Below are 24,706 nucleotides of genomic sequence, written 5' to 3' on the forward strand. Positions count from 1 at the left end.
TGTATTGAGATTTGGTGACAAATTAGAGAAAACATTTTTGTATCTTCACTCTCTCGTGACTCCAAGGCAGCAGGGGAGAGAATGGAAGAGAAATCTGTGAGACCATGAGGGATTTAGGTAGGTAGCCAAGATCCAGTCTAGCTGGGCAGAGGGTCTCAGCCAAGCACGGATACTGCAGGCTTCTCATCTAAGTGAAGAAACAAGAATGAGCCACTAGGAAATGCATTGAGATGCAGTTCAAGAAAAAGGGAATAAACAGATTGTGACTTGAAGATTTCTTAACTGGTAGCCTGTGCTGCCGTTCAGAAACAGAAATAAACCAAAATTTTCTGAACCTCAGTATTGTTGTCAGGAGGCATTTGTGAATCCCTAAGCAGGCATTGTTTCTTATAAAGGGGTGATCGTATGGAGAATGAGAGATCCTACTATATCTATCAGTTAATAACAGTACTAACTAAATAAAATGCTAAGTATTCCGCAAGATAAGGTCTTAGCATCTCCAGTTGGCTGTTAAAAATTAGTAGATGTTTTTGACCTTAATCTTTCCCTGCATGAGTTCCCCATCTGTAGAGGAATGAATCTGATGGTAAGATTATAATACCATTTGATTTCACAGGAGTGTTGTGAAAGTATATTCATTATGAAGATTTGGACATTTTAGTTATGAGTGCCATAAGAAAACCCATGAGTAAATTAATAATTCTGTCTTCAGTGTTTGACTAGGCATGGCATCTCACATGAACAATTAAGAGGGAACAAAGTATTGAAATAGCTTTTCAGTGAATAATATGTACTGTGTCCTGAATAAGGCCAGTACTTTTAGAAAAAAAAAAATGCTATCGTATAATAGAAAAAGACACCATAACACATAAAAAGGTTTGATCTAACTTTTGGGTGGTTTAGCATAACTTTTTATGTGCATTTTGTAGCAAGACATCTTGCTGTATATACACATGTTGAGGCAGATGGTGTTAGTGAGAAAAAATGAAAAAGTGCTAATTAAGAAATAAAATGCATAGTAACAGAACCCATTGTTGGATTTACTTTGTGTCTCCACTTTGTGCTCATTATTGATTTATACTAGTTTATAAAATGCTAGCCAGAGGAATGTCTTAAATGAGAAGCAAAATTTTCACAGTATTGTTTTTATATAGCCAGTCCAGTAAGAGGAATTTCTGTATATATTTTTGCAAAACTGTCCCTTTTACTATCTGCTATCTGTGATATGTTGTCATCATAGCTTGGCCATCTCAGAAACTTTGTTTCTCAGATCCTTTTGCTAGTATTCTGTTCCCTTGCCAGAAGTGCTTGAAGCAAAGTTGCCAAACTCCCCAGTCTGTATTTAATGAGCATTAAACGTTGCTTGGGGTGAGGAAGGGGAACTAGTTTACTTTTAACAGGTGAACTCTACATGAGAATATCATGTTGACTCAATCATTTGCAGAAGACCAATTGTCAAATCTGGTGCTGTGATTTTTTTAATGACAGTTTCATTTATATAAACTTAAAAAATTCCGTTAAAGTTTCAGAGCTCTTTCAATTACAAGCAAATATGAAGAGATCACAGAGACGACAGAGATGAGGCAGGTGCAGAATTCCTGCTCTTCTGTTGTCCACGTAAAGAAAGGAACATAAAGATAGAAACATCCAATGTTATCTGAAACATAAACATATTCACAGACAGATCAGGATAAAATGATGTCTGAGGTTGAGGACTTTTTGTGAATGTCTTGCCATCTGTTCATTCCCATGTAAGCAGAGGCTGTTAATTTCAATACCTCAACTGCTTACGGTAGCCATGATGTTATGGACAAAGCAGGGCAGTCTCAATTTTTTGGACAGCTAACCTATTAAAGAAAAATAAAACTGCCTCCACATTCTGAAGTGCCATCATGCTATAGCTGGATTTGTAGCATGTCTAGCTGTGAAAGACACTGCAGTTCTCCTATCTTGAAAAAACAAAGATACAAACAGGTGCCACAGTGCTTGTTCTTTCATCTTTCTTCCCTAGCGTAAAACATGAAAGGCAACATTGATAACTAAGGAATTTTTTTGTATGACCTATTCTTATGGTTTTTTTAGATGACATCTGAAATTATGGTTCAGTTTAAGATGAGAACTTTGTGGAATAAGCGAGTGTAGAGAAGTTTCTACTACCTTTAATTTGCGGCCTAAATCATACATTAGGAGTAGCAAAAAATTTTGTATCCTCAGAGTCTTTTGAGCTAGTGTTTAAACTGCCCTTCATGTTAAAACACCTTTAAGATTTTGGCTCATCTGACCAAGTACATCTGAATTGTAGCTTTTGTCAAGAATCTTGAGAAAATTGAAAGTTAAATTTACGGTAGAGTTCCTAAGCTAGCTCTTGCAAGAGTTACCACCATCACTTATGTTTACAAACAATCATTTTTTGTAAATATGAAGAAAAACAACAAAAAGGTTTTGCTGAGGGCTGCTGCATTGCTAGGTATATATTTTGTTATTTATGTAACAGCGGACACAATGATGAGATTTATCATGGTAAATCTGGTGTGGTGTACTTTGCTGATACTCTAGATGTGGATATCCGATTGCTTCATCGATACGAGTGCACGTTGTGAAATGCCTAAAGAATGGACCTCTTCGTAGCAACAAAAGAAACAATAGTTTATACAGTTGCTTTTTGGTTATACCCAGCTGCTCCCATTGCTCTGATCGGAAAAGGAGAGCCACCAGTTCATTTCTGAGTGTGGTTCCTCACTTCTCTGCTTCTTCAGAAGTTTCAACCATGTCAGCAGTTATTCTTGTCCTCTCATAGCATTTGCCACCAGTATCTGAGTTTCAGCAGAAGAGACAAAGCTAAGGAGACGTTTTTAAATGGCTGAGTTTTTCTGTAGCTCTTTCATCCTCAGTGCACTTCCGGTCTCAAATGCGTTAGGTTTATCTGGCACCCACTTCTAGTTTGCATTTCTGTTTCTCTCTATTCATCTTACATGTCTGAAGACTAGGTTGTCAAGTTTCCTGAAGTCATTTCTTGGCAGGAGACGACCACCAGGTGACTGCATTTATAAGAAGATCAGGTACCAGCCCATTTTTACTTAAATCTGCATATATTTTCTTCCCTATACGTGAGTCCTCCTTATGAGGCACTGGCTGGAGCAGGAACAGTTTTTTTTTTTCATTTAGTAGGTGTAGAGGACTTTGAAATGAGCAGTTGAGGAAAATGTTGTGCGTTCTTGATAATGTACACTACTTTTAATTAAATTGAACAATGAGCAGTTCAGTTTTCACCTATTGTCTGGCTTGCTTTATACATTCACTTACTCCATAAGACTGATTTGGGTCTACACTTTGCATTTTTCAAATGCCTGTTTAATGACTACCAAAATCACAGGACCTACAGTATTAATTCTTAGCATCTTTTTCTTCAGACTTTTATCCCAAGAATGTTTCCAGTATATTGACATGTAAAGGCTGCCTTCTGAATATACAGAAACATTTATAGGACTTTTGTACTACCAAAGTTAAAATAGTTTCTTGGAAAGACAGTAGTCTGCTTGTCTACTTGCATATTTACAGGGATAGTCCTACAGAATATTTTCTTGGACTCATTTTGGACTCTGTACAAATCAAATATTTTGTCCTCTCTGGAATAAATAGTTCTAGAAATTCCCCAAAAAATAAGAGTTTCTAAGGAGACTTTTTGAAAGTAGTGAGCATTCTCTTGCAACACACAATTTTGAGAACTTCTGTGTGTGAGGTCTTATCTCCAAGTCTGGAAGAGATCATGACTTCCACTGAGTGTAGTTTGTTGTGATCTGATTGGAGATTCAAGAGCTGTATTTTAAGTGGGCTGTAAAAATATGTGCTACAAATATTAGAGTGTCTTAGATCATGAACTAATGGTCTTACGTTTTTTGACTTAAGTTTTGTGAAGGGGTTTTCTAGGTTAATCTTATGCCATATTAAGTATTATATGATGAATAAATGTAGCTTTATTGTAGGCTTGATTTTTCAAAAGAAAAAACAAATTCAAGATTCCCTCACCCCTCGAAACTACCACATAAAATTATTCTGTTGCATGGGACGATAGAGACCATGGTTCTTCTTTTAGGTATCTTTGTAATAAGAGAGAGATGTGAACCAAACTGGAAGGAAGCCAGGCACTCTGTTACTAACACAATACACAGTCTGATACAGGGTAGTGAATTCTCATTGTGGCTCTACAAAGCGTTAATGAAGTTCTAATTTAAAAAGCAAACAGAAAACCTCTACATTGCACCATGGGGACCCAACACATTTTATCACATTGTATTGTGACTAATATTAATATTGTTAATTAACAAGCTTTCTTGAGATCTAGGAATATTATGGCAACAAGTTTTTTTTTTTTCTTCAAGGCTGCCTAATGTTTCTCGGTACCGCCAAACAGAGGAGCAGTGAAATGGAATGATTTAAATTACCTATTCATTCAGAAGATCAAAAAATGAAGTATATTTTTGCTAAGTGAAAAATAATTACAGTATCTCAATTTAAACCTTTTTTTTACTTTAAAATTGAGACATGGACACTGCCATGCTGAAGGATAGAAGCATAACTGGATGATTGTAAGAGTGGCCAATATTTATCTTCAGAGGAAAATGAAGCTTAACAGAACTAAGGCCACTTTAGTTCTCACTGAGAGATTCCACATAGGGGTTTAATGGGATTTAACTAATGCACTTTGAATTCGTACCATTAATTAATTTGGCTTAACTTTCTCTCGTAATCCCACATAGACGGGATCTAAGTGACTATGTATTCCTTTCCTTATATAAATCCATTTTCGGTATTGACTGTATCTAGGTAATTTTCCAGTACTGCGGTTTCTACGTAGAACTTTCTGCTTGTGCTCCAGCATCTAATTATTTAAAAATATTAAATGCAATGGCAAAATCTAGCATATAGAAAATTAGATATAGAAAAACCTTCCTTTTTCTCCTGGGATGGGGCTAAGGAGTGGGTGTGCTAGTTTGAAGTTTTCATTTGTTTTGTTTTTTAGTGAGACTAATAACTTGTTTTCTTTGTAGTTTATAAAATAAATTTAAAAAAAAACAAAAAAAGGCAAACAAAGCTTTGGGTTTCACCATTATAAAGTGTGCAATATGTCTTAAGTGGTTTGAATTAATGTATTATAAAAATATGTTGTTTAAGAACTTTAGCTCCTTGTCACAACTCTTTCCTCTTCATATTTTTAATACTGGAATAACTCTTTTCTGAAGTGGTATTACAGAGGTAGGGGGGACGCAGTTCTTTGTTAAAAGTTGCATCAACCTAATCTGCAATCCCGTATAATGAAATGGCGTAATCATCATTTTCATTGCGGTATGGTATCAGTAGGGTGCTCTTCAGCTGTCTGTTTCATTACTGAAGTTTGCATTTCTCCAAGTTCAGCCTTAACCAGACTTTCTCAGTTGATAAAACATGGACAGTACTTGATTTCTCCTGGTCTCTTCCTGTGGCTTATAGAAACTTGGTGCAGTTTGGTGTGAAAGAAGACTTTTGTTACAGGCTGCTTGGGACTGTCAGTGGTGGGCAGAGCATGTATTCCTGGGGGCCTTTCTGCCTGTTGTGTGATTGCCTGACTCACGTAGTTTGTCTTTATAGGCTAAATAAAATTGTTTATTTTGTGATAACAACTAAGTGGCTCGTTAATGGACTATAACAACTACTACATGTGTATTAAAACTATGCCCCGAGGAGTTCACAATGTTAAGTAATTTTTCTATGACTTACCAAGGTTTCACCATCAGGTTTTCATGTACGCTTTCTTTGCAGGTGCTTTTTAAAACAAAAAAAAAACAAAAAATGGTAAAAGTGTTTCAGTTATCTTTGTGCGTGAGTAAACTAATGTCTGTGTAGTTTGAAGAAAAATCATCTAGAAAGAAGCCTTATTTAGGCCGAGTCCTATTTTGTAACTTGGTTACTGAATTGATCGCCTGCATTTGCATAGGTCCAGAAACAATGAATCCTTATGAGAGCATTAGAAATACAGAGCCTTTTTTTATCCATTTTTAAAGGTTGGGTTTGCCATGTTCTTTTTGAAAGATTTAATCACAAATCATGTATTACAGAACACTTATTTGCTACTAATTTGCTACTTTCACAGGTCCAATGATGCACCAGCAGCCTCCCTCCCAGCAATACAACATGCCACAAGCAGGTGGCCAGCATTACCAGGGCCAGCAGCCACCTATGGGAATGATGGGCCAAGTCAACCAAGGAAATCACATGATGGGTCAAAGACAGATTCCTCCATACAGGCCACCACAGCAAGGTAGGACTTCACTTCAGTGTTTTGACATTGATTTTAAATAACCATCTTTAAAACTATTTTAAATCACTTCCTTGCTTACACCAAATTTTAGTCAAGTCATTGGGTGTCACAGACTTTGTTTGCAGACTCTTTTTGTTACCCTCTTAAGAGTGGTTATTGCAGCAACAGATTACTGGTATCACCATGAAACGTGAAGACAAGTATTTCTTTTGTTTTGAGTTCTTTCTGACAAAAAGTATCTAAAAATACGCATCTCAGATACACGGATGCAGAATTTTGTTTCGATATTTAAATGATAGGTATAGAAAAGGAACAGAGTACCTGCTTGGCTCTGAATTCGTTCAGTTACAAAAAAGGAACAATGTTCCACAATCTTGCTGCCTTTTTTTTTTCCAGTCCTTTTAGAAAAGGAATAACTTTATTTTTAACACCTTAGTTTGTTATACGCATGTTCCTAAAATGAGCTCAAAACTGAAGTTTGATATATATGTGCTCAATCTAGTGCAGCCAAACAACTCTGTGTGTGTGTGTATATATATATATATATATAGACAGATATATTTAATTTTTTTTTTTAAGTAAACCAGATTACATATGTTGTCTGAAATGCAACGATATGGGTGGGGAGTACATTTGAGAAATATTTCTCATACTAAAATCAGAAATTAGCAGGCTTTATAACAGAGAAAACAAGTTATTTACATATTGACTGGTTGTGGTTTTTCAGGCCCACCACAGCAGTACTCAGGCCAGGAAGACTATTATGGGGACCAATACAGTCATGGTGGACAAGGTCCTCCAGAAGGCATGAACCAGCAATATTACCCTGATGGTAATCTCTCATAAATGTTAACTTTCCCATTTTCTATACCTGCCCAATATTAATGTAGTCATATGCCCAAAATTAGGGAATGGGACAAGAATAGTAATTGGATATCATACCTCACATTTACAAAACCTTTCAAATTCAGAATTGTTACTACAGTTTAAGTAACTATGACGAGATAATTTTACAACTTATTCAAAGTATGTAATTTGTAATACTCCCATTTGAAACTCTTAACAACAATTTGAGTATTTCAAAATGAAAATTCTGTAATTGGTTTATCTAAAAGTATGGAGGGTTCTTTAGCATATCTAGCATAATTGAGATGAATTAAAACAGCCATAACTTTATTATAAATAAGAGAGGGGGCGATATCCTTTTATTAAAGATTTTATTGAAGTGGAAAAACTTGTTAAAAATATGTGGTTTTTCTGTAAATATTCTATTTTTTACCATAGTGTTTAGTTTTAATATAAGTCGCACAAATGTGTTATTGCTGCTATGGATGGTATGGGCCTCGAGCTTAATTTTTACCAAGAAATAAAATGGTCCCTGCCCTGAGGAGCTTATAATTGTGAATCCTCTTTAGAAGTCCCCCCAGTGTGTTCAAGACAAGACCATAACTTCGAATTGCATAAATCTGTCTGCCTGCCTCTTGGAATTTAGAGTGCTGAAGGCTATTGATGGTGTTATAAGTTAGAAAAGTTGCAATTAACCTGTTTTCAGGCTGAGCAGAGACTGGGAGAACAAAGATGCTGACTCATGACTACTGTGATAACTGTGTGTGCAACTTAATGGTATCTTATGAAGTTCAAGGAATGTGGTAGATGTTAATGTTTTGAAAATGTATACAAAGCAAAGCTGTGTAATTGCCAAAGCAACTACTCATTGCAAAAAAAAAGTTAGTTGTTTGAATTTTGAATTCTATTAAATTGATTTTAAGAAACATCAAGCCACGTCTATATAAGCTTACATGTGTTATTTTTGGAGATATATGTGCAAAGTTATTTTACAAGTTGCATTAACTCATAATTATTAAGCTTTCAGTTTGGAACTTTTATGTTATACACATGAACTTTATGTGGTTACAGGCAATTTACCGTAGTAAGGGCAATTGGATGTTACCATCGACAGCTCTGTAGCAGCACAGATTACTTCTCTAAGACCTATTCCTTCTGAAGATTCATTCTTTATCATTACCTCATTATTACTCTTATATAGAATGCAAAGAGAATATAAGACTTGTGTTAATAGTTATGTATTTGTATTAGATTCAGTCAATGACGTATGGTGCAGTTGCAGAACTAATTACAAAGACCACTTAGTTTTAGAACTATTTTCTCCTTTCCTTATTTTTATTCCAAAATTTATTCCAAGTGTATATAATTTGTATAATTTTATATCAAATTTAAACAAATTTTTGGCTTGTTTTCTTGACCAAGGTAGCAGTAAGATATATTTTGGTCATCTGTAAGACAAAATAGATTTGTTCTAAAAACAGCAACAGGTGGGGTGCTTACTGCATGGTTTCATAATCAGAGATGCCTGTAGTGTCTGAAAAGGAAGATTCTTTTCTAATGATCCTACTCAGGGCTGGAATGTAGGAGCAAAAATTTTCTTAAGATTTGTAGGAATTCTGTTCGTAGGCAAAACCTTGAGTAGGTTATTTTTCTGTCACTTAAAAGCAAAATTTAGTGTAGACTATGGTTCATAACTTCATTGAGCTTTATTTGTTGTATTTCACACTGCTTTTAGCATATGCTTTTGAATTGGAGATCAGCAGAACAGGTGTTAGACAAAGTATGATAATTGCTTTCTTTGTTCATTCTAATTTAATTCAGGTTATTTACATGTGAAAGGCCTAAATGCTTTATTTTTTTTGAGTGAAAGATAAAGTACTTCCCCCCCCCCGCCCCCCCCAACAAGGATTATCAGAAGGTTAAGACCATCCCTTGCTGTGATGTTGCTAAAACTACTGCATTAAACCTTTTTTTTTTCCTGTCACATGTTAATTCAATATGAAAGGAAATCATATTAATAAATCTTAGGCTAATACAATTGAAGATTCTTTTTCATGTATATCCAGTTGAAATTTTTTTCATTTTTCTGAGAAATGAAATATTTTTAGGGTTTTCACTCAGAGGCCATTAACGTTTCTTCCTGTCTCTTGTCGAATTGATGTAGGTCATAATGATTACGGTTATCAGCAACCGTCGTATCCTGAACAAGGCTACGATAGGCCTTATGAGGATTCCTCACAACATTACTACGAAGGAGGTATCTATATACCTTCACACACATACGCACATACATTCCCTTTCCTCCCCCACCCGCAACGGGAACAAAAATTCTTGCACAACACGACTTATACCCATGCAAAGCTCTTGTAGAATACTAGTTGCTGGCTGTCTTGAAAATTGCAGGGAACTTGAAGCATTCAGAATAATTTCTTGCAAACACCTAAAATATATAACCACAATTTGCCATTTCTAACAACAGTAAAATGACTAAAACACTCTAGAGATTTTCTTTTTTTTTTTACCTCAATGGAAATTTTTATTTAAACATAAATTTGTTGGTTCAGTTGTATATCTTTTTGTGTGTGTGTATATTTTGTATAATTATAGTGCCGTTAGGAAACAGCTTGCTGATCTTGTGTAGCTAGTCTGTGCTCTTGTAGCTGTCCTTAATTTTGTCTTTTTAAATTTTATTTAGCATAGTCATGATCTTATGACTGTGATGTTCCAGTAAATGTAATGCTTGTTTGGCAGAGATGCTGAAAATGCTGCAGTTCAACTTTGCAAAATTGGCTTTAACTGCAGTTGTTTGGCCGAATTCCTTCTGTTTGGTTTGAGTTTTCTTTGTTTTGTTCAGTTTTTGAAATCAATATTGCATTTTCATTTTGTTCTTGTGTTGTTGGCTGTGCATCTTAGAAGGAAAAAGATTAATAAAGTAGGTATCTTTATAAGTTTTTGCTTTCTTGCAATCATCTTACAGGAAACTCACAATATGGTCAGCAGCAAGATGCATATCAAGGACCACCCCAACAGCAGGGTTATCCACCACAACAGCAGCAATATCCAGGCCAACAAGGCTATCCAGGACAACAGCAGGGTTATGGTAAGAACCTGAAGATACAGACAGCAATCACAGAAAAGACTGAGAGAGATCCTCATATGTTATTCCATCCCTGGTTTACTGGGTTGAAAGGCCAGGTTTGTGCAAAAAAGCTGTATGCCCACAATTTCACTGGGCCAAAACAAGACAGCGTATTTTGGGAAGTAGATCTATTGGCAATCTAGAACAGTGTGGTAGCACAGAAAACCACAGGTGACAAGACAACATTATAACGGGTGTCTGTAATCTAGAAGGATCCAGAAAGGATCTGCTATTTTCTGTCCTCTGTAGGGGAACACAGTCAGGAGGGCACAGAGATAGCAAAGAGCCATTTATATCCTTTCATCCTTGGATTTGCCATTTAGAACAAAATCTTTTTAAAAGTAGTTTAAAATTTCATCCAACATATGTGAATCATTCTTTTAAAATTCTTGTACTGATTACTAAAGAAATAAATATAAGCATTGGAGCTTTCAAGAGTTTGTCTTACAAATTTGCACTAGTAATGCAAACCTTCTGATGTATGCCAGGAATGAGAAATCCTCTGCCACAAGTAAGATCATGTAGTCCTTGGATTCAAGGAAAACCTCCCACCGAGGAAACTTAGTATGTAATTTTTGTGCATTACTTGTGAAAACTTGAGGTCAGAAAAGCATACTGGAAATACTGCTCTTCAAAGGTTTACTTGCTCGCATATTGTGAAGCTGTACATTTTTATCTCAGGAGAAAGAATCTCTGAAATCTAATTCCATATATTTTAATTCTAGTTTTGTTGCAGGTTTAAGTGCTAAAACATTCAGCATTGTGGGTATGTGAGGAAGTGGATGGCTGACTTGTTTGCCATGTAGATAAATGACAGATTTGCATTAAATCCAGTTATGCTGAGACAAAGTTAAAATTTAAGAGGGTCCACTGAGATTTAGCAAGTTTTCTCCTTTTGGAGGTTATGGATGAATTGATAGTTCTAAAATAATAGTCATGTACTTATATTCTGCTAAACGTAACATAGGAACAGAATGAAGATCAGAGTGAAGGTCCATCTAGCTCACTATTCTAAATTTTGTAAGTAAAGAAATAAAATCTGACTTACTCTGAAAATTTAGGTTAAGAAATGCTAGAAGAAAGGGATGAAGAAATCTCTTGGAGTGACTTACCCACTGTAATTTGTAAACTCAAATAGCATACTTCTAAATTTCTATTTTTTAGCAGAAATAGATATTGTAGTTCCATTTTTATTTTATGAAATCTGTCACTGAATATTTAGAATTCAACTATAAAGAATTAGGATGAATAAATAAAACCAAGTTTCATTTGTCAGATGAACACAGCACTTTTTAGGATGTAGTATCCTTGCTCAGTTTAATATTTAATTGCTTTGTAATTTGCAAAAATAAATCGGCATCCGAGTCATTATTATCAATCTTTAAGGTTTTGTTCCACTGTAGAAAGCTGAAACTGCATAGTTCAAGGGGATTTGAGACCTGAGGAGAATGGTAATAGCTTGTGGAGCTTTTCTTCTCCAGGTCATCTTGTTGACTGTCTCATAGATCCAGAATTACTGAAAGAGTTACCAGCTGATGTCATCTTAATGTCCAGTGCCTGTAGCTAAAACTAGCCCTCTCTAGCACTGAATCACAGTATTCCTAAAACACATTGTTTCTTCTGGGGGGAAGGGAGAAGTGTTGGTTTGTTTAAAAGAAAGCACTTCCGAAGAGTTGCAAATCTTCCTGACTGTGCCAGTTTTTAAGGGGTGGTAGAAAAAGCTGACTTAGATCCACTGCAAAAGATCCGTATGGAGTGTCACTGAAATACACAGCACACCATCTCTCCCAAGGTAGGAGGGGATGAGGTTAATCTTGTTTGGAACATGTCTGCACTGTCTGATGGCAGTAACGTGCAGCTTCCAATGGTAGACAGGCTGAGTCTCTGTGAATAGTAGCAGAAAGAGTTTGTATTGACAAAAAAACTGCTTCCTTTTACAGTCAAAAAAGGGTGAAGCCAAAGTTGGTTTTGTGTGTGGGTGTTTTTTTTTCCCCCTATCCTTTTCCTGGAAAGTTAAGATGACCAGAGGAGTATGGAGTAGAGGGTGCTTTTTTTCCATCCCACAATAGCATTAACTGGTTGTCACATCTCGCATTTTATGCATGTAACTTGCTTGCCTGACATCCCATTTATGATTGCCTGCTGTGGTGTGTGCTTGCTGTGGAACTGACTTTCTGGCAGTGCAGTGCTGCTAGTCTTCTCAAAAGGTCCAAATGCTGAACGCAGCTGATCATCTGCCTGCTCCTTGGATTATAAAGTTCTGAAACTGGAGCAGCATAAAGCAGGAGGAGCGTGTGCCTCCTTAAATCCTGGAAAGTGCTCATGTTTATGATTTGTCATTTCTTGCCTTATTCTTCCCTGTCCTATGACCTCATGTGTGGAACTACACGCATTGGTAATAAATAATGAATATATAAAAACCGTAAACGTTCCTGTGGTTGGAGCACAGGACCTGTCAGCTAAGGTGCTTTCCAGGGTGAGAGGAGGACCACTGATCCCTGGTATGTTTTTAGGTAGGAAAAGACCTAATTGCACAGTAGTGATACTTCTTAGCCCTGCTCTGTTGTAAGATTCAATGCTTTCGCTGTTCTCTTCTTCCTAACACCTTAAGCAATCTTTTTTTTGTTTACATTTTAATGATCTCCAGGCCCTTCCCAGAGTGGTCCAGGACCTCAGTATCCCAATTATCCACAAGGACAAGGCCAGCAGTATGGGGGGTACAGACCCACACAGCCTGGGCCACCACAGCCACCACAGCAGAGGCCTTATGGATATGACCAGGTATTCTTTCATTTGATGAGAAAGTTGTGATTCTTACACACTCATTTGATAATCTTAGTTTCTTATGAACATCTAAACTAATGAATTTGAGGACATGGTCTCACAGGTGTGTATATACAATTTTCACGGATTTTATTTCCAGGTGGGTTACCCAGAATCATTTGTCAGGAGGTGTGATTAGTCGTTCTCTTCTGAGTTTACAGAGTTTTAATGCAATTTGGCAAAGTAAGGCACTCCAGAAAATGTTTTTGGACCTTAAAAAATTAAGGTGATCTGTTTCATAGCCTCATGGTGAATGACTAATATGAAAGGTGAGGTTCCTAAATCTCATGGTGGATCATTCTTCATTACTGCCTTCCAATAAAAGTGGTTGAATTGATTTTCCATAAACACAAATCCAGTAATCCTCCTCTCCGGTTGCAGAACCACCTCAGGTGTGCAACTGAAGTCCCTCTACTGTAGAGCTGTGTGGGGAGACATGAAGCCTATTTCTGCACAGATTTTTCTCTAAGTAGTATAAAGGAATACTGAACATGGGAAAGAAGTGACCTGAAAAATCAACTGCTTCTTTCCTATCACTACTAAGATAAGTTTAAAACAAACAAACACCAAAACTCTAGGCTGGAGTTGTAGTGGAAGACTCCTGTAAAAAAAAGGCTTCTAATTAAAGGATGAAGCGGAGATTTTATTCCTCTAGAAGGTACTAAACTGTACAAATCTAATCTTTGCAATGTGAATTATTCAGAAATGTCATTAAAACGTACACTATTACTTTCCTCCGCATAAATAAAATGGAGAGTAACTAAATAGACCTTATGATCAAGTTGAGGTTCTAATGTTTAAATAAAATCCTGATACGTCAGTAGAAGATCAGTTGAACTTTCAAGAAGAACTTTCCCTTGGAAGTGAGAATAGCCACAATTGCCCGCATTTTTAAAGAACAGTTGGCTTCCTTTCTACAGAAATGAGAAAAGACGAGGAAGAAGGAACAAACTCTTTCAGTGTGGGACTTTAGAGATGCAATTACTTCTAATTATTTAACAGAGAAACAAAATCCTCATGCATTGAACTAATAGCTTCCTCCTGCAAATAATAAGCTACAGGAGAATGCTTTACTTGTGGCAAACGTAGGGTCAAGGAAACTTAATCTCAATTTGCTGAGTTTCTTCCAGCTTTCTTTGCAGTAGAAGTGGATAACCCTCTCTGTAGATAGGCTCTACTTCGTCCAGTTTGTGCAATCTAAGTTCCCCTGGGAAACCTCTCCGCTCTTTCATACTAGCCATTCCCATAGGAATTGTGCTGCTTAAATTCTCATCTGACAGCTGTTCTGAAACTCTTCCTCCTGACTGATTGCCATATTACAATGGAAAAAAACTGACACTGCAACATAAAACTGGAATTTAAAATACTGCCTTATTGTGATGGTACTTAACATGGAATGGTGGTGGGACCGCAGTTTGGAGAATGTTCGCTTCATAGCACACTACTTGTTTCTGCAAGCCTTGAACCCCGTGGTGAGGGATCATGGTAAACATGCAGCATTGATGCTTTCACCTCTGCCCTCCTCTGCAGTACATGACGTTCTGTTAAAAGAAATAGAGAATATCAATAAGGGTAATAATTCTGTGTATTGGATCTATGGAATAATTGATTCCCATAGGATATGTTGACTAGTTCTGTATGTTCACCGGGGTGTGCCTTATTTTTGAGATGCATGTACGAGTCCATTCTGTGATGACTGATACATGAATATTTTTAGGTATCTCTGAAAGCAGGTTAGTTTCCTCAATTACTTTGAATTTAGGTGACCTTGTCTTTTTGAAATCGTTTTCAAAGTTTAGGTGGGAAGTAATTCCCATCTTTAATTTTTGATGGTGTTCTGCAAATTTCACAGCAGTCCGTTGAATTTAAAGATATACTCTTCTGATCAAATTAGGTTCCTGGCTTTAAATCTGTATCATCAGTCTTACTTTTACATTAAAACACAAAGGATTTTTAGTGAGATAAACTCTGTACCACTTACTAATATTGGTTTATCATCTATTGTTATTTGTTTCCATCTTTTAACATCATAGTTTATTTGGATGGTCTTCTGATTTCAGCTTTTAATACAGGAAAATAGGCCTTGTGGTCTAATTTTGTATTTTGAATTTCTTTCTTAGGGTCAGTATGGAAATTATCAACAGTGAAAAAGTACTCACATTCCGGTAGGCAATATCTATTAGCAGCCATATTGTCTCCTCAGCACTGTGGACATCTTCCTGAGATGAGAACCTCCCATTCCATCTAGCTTTTGGAAAAATCTTGTGGCTGTTTTATGGTATACAGTCTTTATGGGTTAATTGTTAAAGACTGTAGATTCTCAGAAACTGATTTCACATCTCTACTCTAGATGGCAATATTGGACAGAAAATACGTGACATAACAATTTGCAGTGAGTTGAGAACTGTATGTCAAATAGACTGTTACAGACTGAAAGGTGCGAACAGCTTTGTGTGTTTATGAAGGTTATGGGAATTTAATATTTTTTCCACAGATTTTTTTTGTAGGGGGAAAGGGGAAATGCACACTTTTTACAGCAGCAATATTTTGTATATTATGTTTTTCATGTGGTGAATATGCAAGACAGTACACTACTCGCTGGGCAGGATTAGAAATCTACTGTTAAAAATGGGTTGGGGCATGATAAGTGCTTGATTGTATAAATCTGGAAATGGTGTATAATAAAGATAACAGTGAAAAAAGATGGAGAGCATCATACATCACTGATAGGTTCATGTACAAAGAATAAGAATCCCAGTTATCTAAATGGGAACATAATTATGGACAGTATAATATAGTCTTGTGCAAAGATTAATTTTTTAAGCTTTCCAATTTTTCTGAGTGAAGCATTTTTGTAAAAATTGTTTCTAACATAGTTTGACAATTTTCTGCAACATTTTTTGGGTAACAAGATAAACGTTTGGGTTTTATTTCTCAAGTGTTTTGTCACAGCTTTGCATAAGCAAGCTGTAATCCCTCTTAATAATTGCAATAACAAAGAAAATGACAAGTGTTAATTTTACTTGGCTTGAATATGCAAAGAACTTGAAAAAGAATATGGGGGACAGGACTGTATTGTATAAGTGTATTTTAACCTTTAGTTGAATAATTTGTATGTATCAAAATAGCCTAGAAGACTTTGTAAAACCTATCTAAACTTTCCTAACTGGGAGTTAATATCTTTAGAAAGGGGACATTTTTTGTGTGTGTCCATTTTTCTTATTGGTTAACATGAGACCAAGGGATGTTTTATAACATCAAATATAAAACCTGTTGGTGAGGTAAATGCCAAATTTTGTTTTGAACTGCATTAATGCTTTTATAGTGTTGCATGTGAGATAGAGGCAGCACCTTGATCAATAGCACAGTACACAAAAAATTGGTTTTGAGACTGTCCTGTATATCAGATAAATAAATGGATATTCTGTTGTGCAGGAATATATGCATTCAAGAATTCCTGGCAACTTTTATAAAGGACAAAACTTAAAATTAGCCCAGGGATAAAATGATTTTTTTTTTTTGGTTGGCAATCATGTCTGGGGAAGGGGGCGGAGGGGGAGGGGAGAAAAACAACTGGTGTTCATAATATGTATGACATTGTACATGGAAGACAAGATTTTCAATTTGTCCATCATTTTTAAAGGGCAAACAATTTTCTTAAAGTCGATAGAAAATACACATCAAGGTTTGAACAGATATGGCATGAGGAACATTATTATGAATGAAATGCTTGTAGGTTCTGTGCCAATTTTCCACCACTGTGTACTTCATTGCTATTTAAAACTGTACTCCATCAATTCTAACGGAAGAATAAATTATTTGTGATTTTAATTTTCTCATTTGTTTCTTTAAATTAGATCCCTATCACTCTGTCTCATCTGGAGACTCTGCTGTGGGTTTTTATTTTATAGAAGTTTGGCCAGAATAACCAAACTGTATTTGCATTCTAGGACTTTATCAAAATTCTCTTGCCATAGCCAAGTTAATTAGAATTAACTGTTCAGTAATCAGCATGTTGTGTAGGTTGTTTGTTACGAAATTCTTCCTCTGAAAATGAAGGTCCATGAGGCTATAATCAAGATGACTGAATTAGATAAATGAGTTGAGGAGGCAAAAATGTGTTGAACCCAACCTGGTGTAGATACGTTATCTCATTTGAAATAAGCTCAACTGACATTAAGAAATAATTTGTCTTGCCAGCCCATCTTCTGTTGTCTTATTCTCCTTTTTAATGGAAACTAAAATTGCAATTTTAATAAGCAGAATTTCCTCCAGGGTTTCCCTCCTAGAGACTACTGCATTTGCAAGGTTTAATTGTTTTATAACGGTCCTGTTTCGTAAAACTTTTTAATTGGTGGTGACAAAAATTACCTTATTCCTCTGATACTATGCCAGAAGAACAACTTAAGAGGAGATAGCTCCATGCAAAGTATTTCTACTAAAATTATATATTAAAAAATAACCAGTTTTCCCTAAACAAAAAAGAAGCAGGAATGCACAACAGGACCAGGATGAAATAGCAAGATACGAGGTTCATTTTAGTAAGTATTCTTTATTAAATAAAATCTGACCAATAGGAAAGTAGTAAAAAAGGTGTTAATTTGGCATTTTACATGTAGAATGTAGAAAATAAGACTTAAGAGGGGGACTGACACAGCAAATCAAATACGTGAACAGAAATGATACAGATGTTCAAAGAGTAAAGAGGAATGACTTTTAGTTATCATAGTGCTGTGATATTTGCCATCATATTTTGCTCTTCCTTTACAGACAGTTTTATTTCCCTTTCTGCTCTTGAATGACTCACGGAAGGGAGAAGCTGGCTCACTGTTTCAAATGAAATTGGCTTCATAATGTTGTAACATAAGTAAGCAAACATGCCACTTTATAGAGCAGGATAAATGTATCTTTTTGCAAATAGTCCCGCTTTCATTTTCATATCTAAAATTACTTTTAAATGTTTAAAGTAATTGATTTTTTTGAGAAAATACTCCTGATTAAAGAGGGGCAAGGACTTCAGTGCAAAAATATCATTGTACTTCTTACAGCTCTTACCACAGAGGATGCTGAAACACTTTAATGTGATTTAAAAAAAAAAAAATCAGATTTTAGATTCCAGAAAAGGAGAGAATACTTTAAATTTACAAAATGAAGAGAAATTGTTGTATCAGCAAGTCCAGGTGAAATTCAGCCAGAAGCCCTGAAGAAGCTTCAAAAGAAAGTAGCTGATTTTCCTACATGGGCAACGTTGGTGTGTCATAAAATAGAAGCATAAGGGTGAAATCCTATTAAATGAACCCAAACAAACCTTCTGAAGTAAATAGATAATTGGATAAAGTAGTAAATTAAATTTAAGGAATAAAAAGAAAAAAGATCTTCAGTAGTATATGAAATGATATGTTTGTTTAAAAAAAAAAAAGACCAAAACATGCCCCTTAATCTGCTAGAATTATTGTAAAAGGTAATAGCACAATCTGATGGAATTGGTCTTTATTTGTATGTTCACAAAGCCTGAAGTTCTCTGAGAAGCTGCTACCATAAAAATAAAGCATGCAGTAAGGTGGATTGTGAAGCACTGGAAATTAGGTAAGATGGGGAGAATAGGAATAAATCCTAAATATAAAAAAAATGATGGAGATCGATAACAAATTATGCCAGACCTCTATTGGGACCACTCATTAACACTTAACAAATAAATTGGAGAAAAGAGTACATGCTCTGGTATCAAAATGAGGTGGAAATGGTGCTACTGAGATTAAGCAGGACTTGAAACTTTGTGGAAATGCAGCGGACCATAGCAGAACGTAGGAAATGGCTGATGTTTACAAATACAACAAAGTAGGTACTGGGTGGGATAATAGTAACTTACTCATACGCAGTTAATCAACTGTCAGGAGAAATTGTGTGGCTAGTGCAGTAAAACTTCTGTTCAGTGGGTATCAGAAGCCACAGTGCCACCGAAATGTTTAAAAAGAGGTGGTATGGAACGCTTAACAAAATACCGTGACACTGATCAGAGTTTTATCAACGCTCTGAGTTACTGTGTTCATCCTTGTCTCTCCCATATCAAAAAAAGATAGGTCAGGTAAAAGATAAATGAGTAATGAGTGGTCAAGAGCAAATGAAGTATGTTTGGGATTCTTTGTTTCAGAAGTCGGTATGTATAAACCAGAGGTATGTAACAGATAGTGTAATTTTTGCAAGGTTACGGACAATGTGATGAAAATTTAAGGCAACACCTTTAAAATCGATAACAGAAAATGCTTTTTACGATGTGCACAACTGCAAACTCAATCCTCAAGATATTATTGAAGCCAGGGGCTTAGTAGGATTAAAAAAAGAATTGGATATATATATGAGAACATGCACAATTACATTAGATCAGATGAAACAGTTTATTTTGAAAGAATGTGAAACCTCACGCTTCACAGCTTTATGCAACAAGCAGCATGGAAGATATTTCTGTTGGTGCCTTGACAGTAAATATATGGGGAGTATATTTAGATTTCTTCTTATCATAACTTTTAGAACCTCACTCTGCAAAACCTGGAAGTAGGCATTATCAGCAGCAGACTACTGATTTAGGTTGCAGAATTAAACTGAAACGTAGATCTGAACTGGGGTGGCAATGTTCCATTCAGAAAATTATTTTTTCCCACTATGATGAAATTTATCACCAAAATAATATGAATAGTGAAATACTTTTGTTTCAGGCTTGCAAGATGTTGGATTTCACTCAATTCTCATAAGCTTCCCGTGACACAGTTTTTTCAAGAAAAATTCTTGACTAATCTAGCAGAATGTATGATTTCCTATTCCTGAGATCTGATGATTTTACAAGAGGAGTTTTTTCAGTTTTCTGTAGATAATGTTTTCTAACTTTCCCTTACTATTCTTCACTTGGTCTTAGAAAATGAAAGTAGTTCAGTATGTCCATGGCTTCACGTACATATGCCTCGGGTTTCTGGTGGGGGAAGAGCTGTGGGGCTGGAAGGGAAGCTGCTGGAATAGCTGTGGCTATTCGTCTGTGAACTCTTCAGAGCACTGCGTTACGTTCACTTGCCTTGACACTTCTTAAACAAATGGCGTAGGTGAATTGCCATATAAATGCTTTTGCATTTTGGTTCATAATTTTCATTTAATCTAAAAGTTAATTTTACACAGCATAAATTCTAATCACCTACTGCAGTTGGTGTTGCCAGAAGTGTGCTGGCATCTTGACATGGGTCCATTACAGATACTTTTGTAGAAAAACGCCATTTGCTGGGCTCGGTAGGAATACACATTTTGTTTTTATGAAATTAAGTTACATCAATGGTATCTCCTGACTGTTTTTTAGCAAATTTCAAATCAAGTGAAGAATTTTTAGTCTCCAGTATTAAGTTGCCTTTACACTTTTCCAGTCACAGCTTTTCTCAGCCCGGAGCCTTTAGACTTCCTTTCCACAGGGCTACAATATAAACAAGTGCCACAGTTCTTTTTATCTAAATTCTGATTATGGCCTTACTTGTTAAGGTAGTTTCTTGCCAAGTTAATACGGTGTCAATCTCAAAGGTTAATGATCTGTATATCTCTCTCTATTTTTTTCCCCAGCAAGGATACAGATCATTTCAGAGCTAGCTCTTCTTATTTGAGCACATAGGTAACTACATCTATCTGTTTGCTCCCAAGGCTGTTTCCAGCTTGGATAAAATGTTTGCCTTCTATCATGAAATACCTTCTTTAGAAACTTACTGTTGGGGAAAAAGGGATCTGCCTATAAACGCCAGAGTTTTTAGGTTTTTTAAGCCCAGAGAGCCTGCTCATCTGAGTATGACGAAGCATTTGCTAGCTTGGCACTGGTTTCAGATTTATCAACTGCTTCAGTGTCCGTGTAGGCTCAGGAAAGGTAAGAACATAGCAAAACTGAGGCAGGCATGAAGGTTTCTGTTGTATCCCCCAAAGTTTTTGGCTGATGGCAAGTGCTTGATTTTAGGACCGTAAATAGATGCTTGGTGGGTGCTAGGATATCTGTAACCGATACAAGTACCTTGTGTGCATGCTAACATGTCTAATGGAGCCTGGTGTTCATTGGTGCTTGTTATGACTTGCTATGCTCTTGCTATAAAGACAGCACTGATACTTTATTACCTCAGAAGCTTAGTTCTATATGGCCTGTATTATTTGCCCTTCAATTTCACATTGCTTCGTGTTTTCCTGCTCTCTGGCAGCAAACAAAGAAGGCAGAAAACCAGGAATCTGTGAGACGCACTCTGCTGAGGAAGGAACAAGGAACATAGAGATAGATTTAACTGCTTCAATAGTTCTTTTGCCTGTTTATAAATTTGGAGTTTAAAATGTGGTACACCTGAAGTCTGTGGGCCAAGCATGATAGAGGTGACCTCTGACTAAGTTTTCTTCATACTCTGCCCTACCATCATTATTTAAGTGACCACAGGCAGCTGGTCACCATTTGAATGAACGCTTTGCAGTATGTCTGCACGACCAATTTGTATCAGTTTTTTGAAGTGAGCTAGTGGGCCAAAGCACCTTTCGTTGAGCTGCCTGCGTTTCCACTGAGAGTTGCTGCCGGGTGTCATGCTGGTTGGTGTGTATTTGTCTTTGCAGCACGTTGGTCCAATGACTCGGTAACTTGTAGGCTACCCCACGTTATACCATCAGTTGTGCAGACAGTTTGTATATTTAGATGAATATTGAGGAACTCTCTCCTTTGTTGCTGTTTCTCTCTCATCTTGTGACCGTGTTGATCATCTGTTCTGTTTGTGTAAGCCATGACAGCTCACCTTTTGACCACAGCCATCTTCTAGAAGGGTGGCAGGCAAGACTCACCTTGAAGCCTGACAAAGATGCAAAGGTAGAATTGCTGCTGGAGACGTTGGAAGATTTCTGTGACAAAGAAAAGATAGCAATTATTTAGGGAACTGCCCACGTGGATGATAAGATCATCTATAGTTCCTCCTTTGGTATGTGTTTGAGACCACCTTCTCCATTGCTATGAGGAGGCTCTGAGCCCAAGAACAGCTATAAGTTAGTGGATTTACATCATACTTATCATTTGGAAGCAGGGCTTTTGAGTGAAGATCGCTATAAGGAACTGCTCCCTGAGTTTCTAAAAGAGGACAACACCTTCCAAGCACCAGTACATGTGAGGGAGAGAGTGCCCAAGAGGCTTGCTTCTGTCGCTTAGTGGCCGATGACTTTGGAGTGGGAAAGTCTACTATAAGGAGGATGGACAACAAAATCTGCCTTCTCCTGGCAAAATCCATAAGATCATGTAGAACCTCACCCAGCATTGAGTCCTCAATTTCTAGCACTGTGGGCACCTGTGACTACATCAACAAGAAGAGTTCACTACTCCTTTTATATGAGGCTTCATGGATTTCCACAGATGTACTGACTGGCATCACTGGACCATGCTGGGACACCCCTCTCCCCCACCATCTTCTGCACATGTAGATCTTGAGAGCAGGAGAGACTGGTACTCCCATTTTCTCCAGATAAATGAATATCCAAGGAGAGTAGATCCCTAAGTGCACTCTGAGCGGTGGTGCCAACAGCCTGTGGCACAGGGTCATGAGAGCCTATGCAGACAAGCATGTGTGGTATAAAGGGTCTGTTTATCCACCATACTGTACACGGATGAATCTGTGAGCTATGTAGCCTTTGAAAGCAAAAAATTCATGTTTGGGTAAAGGGAGGGTGTAGAAAGCTAGGAGGAGGAAGAGATGGCGAGACTTAGAAACATCCACAAACATAAAGGCTTCCTTAATGTAACCCAGGAGACTTGCAAGGACAAGGAAGGGTCTCCTGCCAACACAGGAGGGAGAGGGGAGAACTTGGTGCTTTACAATGAGTTGGATGGCTGATGGCATTCTCAGAAGGCAAGAAGTCAGATCATAAAGTATTACACGTTGGAAGGGACCTAAGGAGGTCTCTAGTCCAACCTCCTGCTCAAAGGTGGGTCAATTATGAACTCGTGTTGCTTAGGTCTTCATCCATTCAGGTCTTGAAAACCTCCAAGGATGGAGAGTGCACAACCTCTCTGGGCACCATGTTCCCTTGCCTGACTTTCCTCTGTGTGAAAATGTTTCTTTTAGCAAGTCTGAACCTCTTTTCCTTCAGCTTATGCCTGTTGTCTCTTGTCCTCCAACCATGCACTGCCATGAAGTACCTGGCTTGGTCTTCTTGCTAACCTCCCTTTAGGTGCTTGGAGGCTGCTGTTAGGTCCCCTCCAAAACCATCTCATCTCAGCTGAACAAGCCCTATTCCCACAACCTCTTCTCAAAGGGCAAGTGCTCCATCCTGGTGGCCCTCCACTTATTTTGATCCACTTCATCACTTTCTTTGCCGGGGGTGGGACAAGGCTGGACATAGTACTGCAGGTCCACACAGTTCCCAATGCACAGTCAGTCCCTAGCAGTCAAAGATGTCATAGAATCACAGAATCATTAAGGTTGGAAAAGACTTCTGAGATCATTGAGTCCAACCTCAGCCCAACACCACCATGCCCACTACACCATGTCCCTAAGCGCCTCATCTACACGTCTTTTAAATACTTCCAGGGATGGGGACTCAACCACTTCCCTGGGCAGCCTGTTCCAAGGCCTGACCACTCTTTCGGTAAAGAAATTTCTCCTAATGTCCAATCTAAACCTCCCTTGGTGCAATTTGAGGCCATTTCCTCTCGTCCTATCGCTTGTTACTTGGTAGAAGAGACCAACACCCACCTCACTACAACCTCCTTTCAGGTAGTTGTAGAGCGCGATGAGGTCTCCCCTGAGCCTCCTCTTCTCCAGGCTAAACAGTCCCAGTTCCCTCAGCCGCTCCTCATAAGACTTGTGCTCCAGGCCCTTCACCAGCTTCGTTGCCCTCCTCTGGACACGCTCCAGCACCTCCATGTCCTTCTTGTAGTGAGGGGCCCAAAACTGAACACAGGATTCGAGGTGCGGCCTCACCAGTGCCGAGTACAGGGGCACGATCACCTCCCTGCTCCTGCTGGCCACACTGTTTCTGATACGAGCCAGGATGCCATTGGCCTTCTTGGCCACCTGGGCACACTGCCAGCTCATGTTCAGCTGGCTCAAGTCAACCAGCACCCCCAGGTCCTTTTCCTCTGGGCAGCTTTCCAGCCACTCTTCCCCAAGCCTGTAGCGTTGCCTGGGGTTGTTGTGGCCCAAGTGCAGGACCCGGCACTTGGCCTTGTTGGACCTCATACAGTTGGCCTCGGCCCATCGATCCAGCCTGTCCAGGTCCCCCTGCAGAGCCTTCCTACCCTCGAGCAGATCAACACTCCCGCCCAGCTTGGTGTCGGCTGCAAACTTACTGAGGGAGCACTCGATCCCCTCATCCAGATCATTGATAAAGATATTGAACAGGACCGGCCCCAGTACTGACCCCTGGGGAACACCGCTCGTGACCGGCCGCCAACTGGATCTAACTCCGTTCACCACAACTCTCTGGGCTCGGCCGTCCAGCCAGTTTTTTACCCAGCGAAGAGTGCACCTGTCTAAGCCGTGAGCCAGTGCCCGGAAACAGAAAGTGTCAGAAGCCAAAGATGATGTAGGAGGAGGTGTTAATTTATAAGATCAGAGGAGGAACAAGAA

General features: G+C 37.9%; 1 protein-coding gene across 12 annotated transcripts in view; it reads left to right on the forward strand.

Moving 5' to 3' along the window:
- Positions 1-23,545, forward strand: part of SS18 (SS18 subunit of BAF chromatin remodeling complex) — a 51,222-nt gene extending 27,677 nt beyond the window's left edge. For 3 of the 12 annotated variants that reach the window (XM_075141953.1, XM_075141959.1, XM_075141956.1), the window contains 5 exons: positions 6,128-6,295; positions 7,023-7,127; positions 10,119-10,241; positions 12,928-13,061; positions 15,224-16,934. In XM_075141953.1, the coding sequence (XP_074998054.1) occupies positions 6,128-6,295; positions 7,023-7,127; positions 10,119-10,241; positions 12,928-13,061; positions 15,224-15,250 (557 nt within the window). In that variant the 3' untranslated portion in view covers positions 15,251-16,934. Of the gene's footprint in view, positions 1-6,127; positions 6,296-7,022; positions 7,128-9,305; positions 9,399-10,118; positions 10,242-12,927; positions 13,062-15,223; positions 16,935-21,313 lie in introns of those variants that run through there. The other 9 variants (XM_075141948.1, XM_075141952.1, XM_075141947.1 and 6 more) reach the window with 8 other exon arrangements.
- The last annotated feature ends 1,161 nt before the right edge of the window (positions 23,546-24,706 follow it).

This window comes from Calonectris borealis, chromosome 2 (assembly GCF_964195595.1).
Source record: "Calonectris borealis chromosome 2, bCalBor7.hap1.2, whole genome shotgun sequence".
Lineage (NCBI taxonomy): Eukaryota > Metazoa > Chordata > Aves > Procellariiformes > Procellariidae > Calonectris > Calonectris borealis.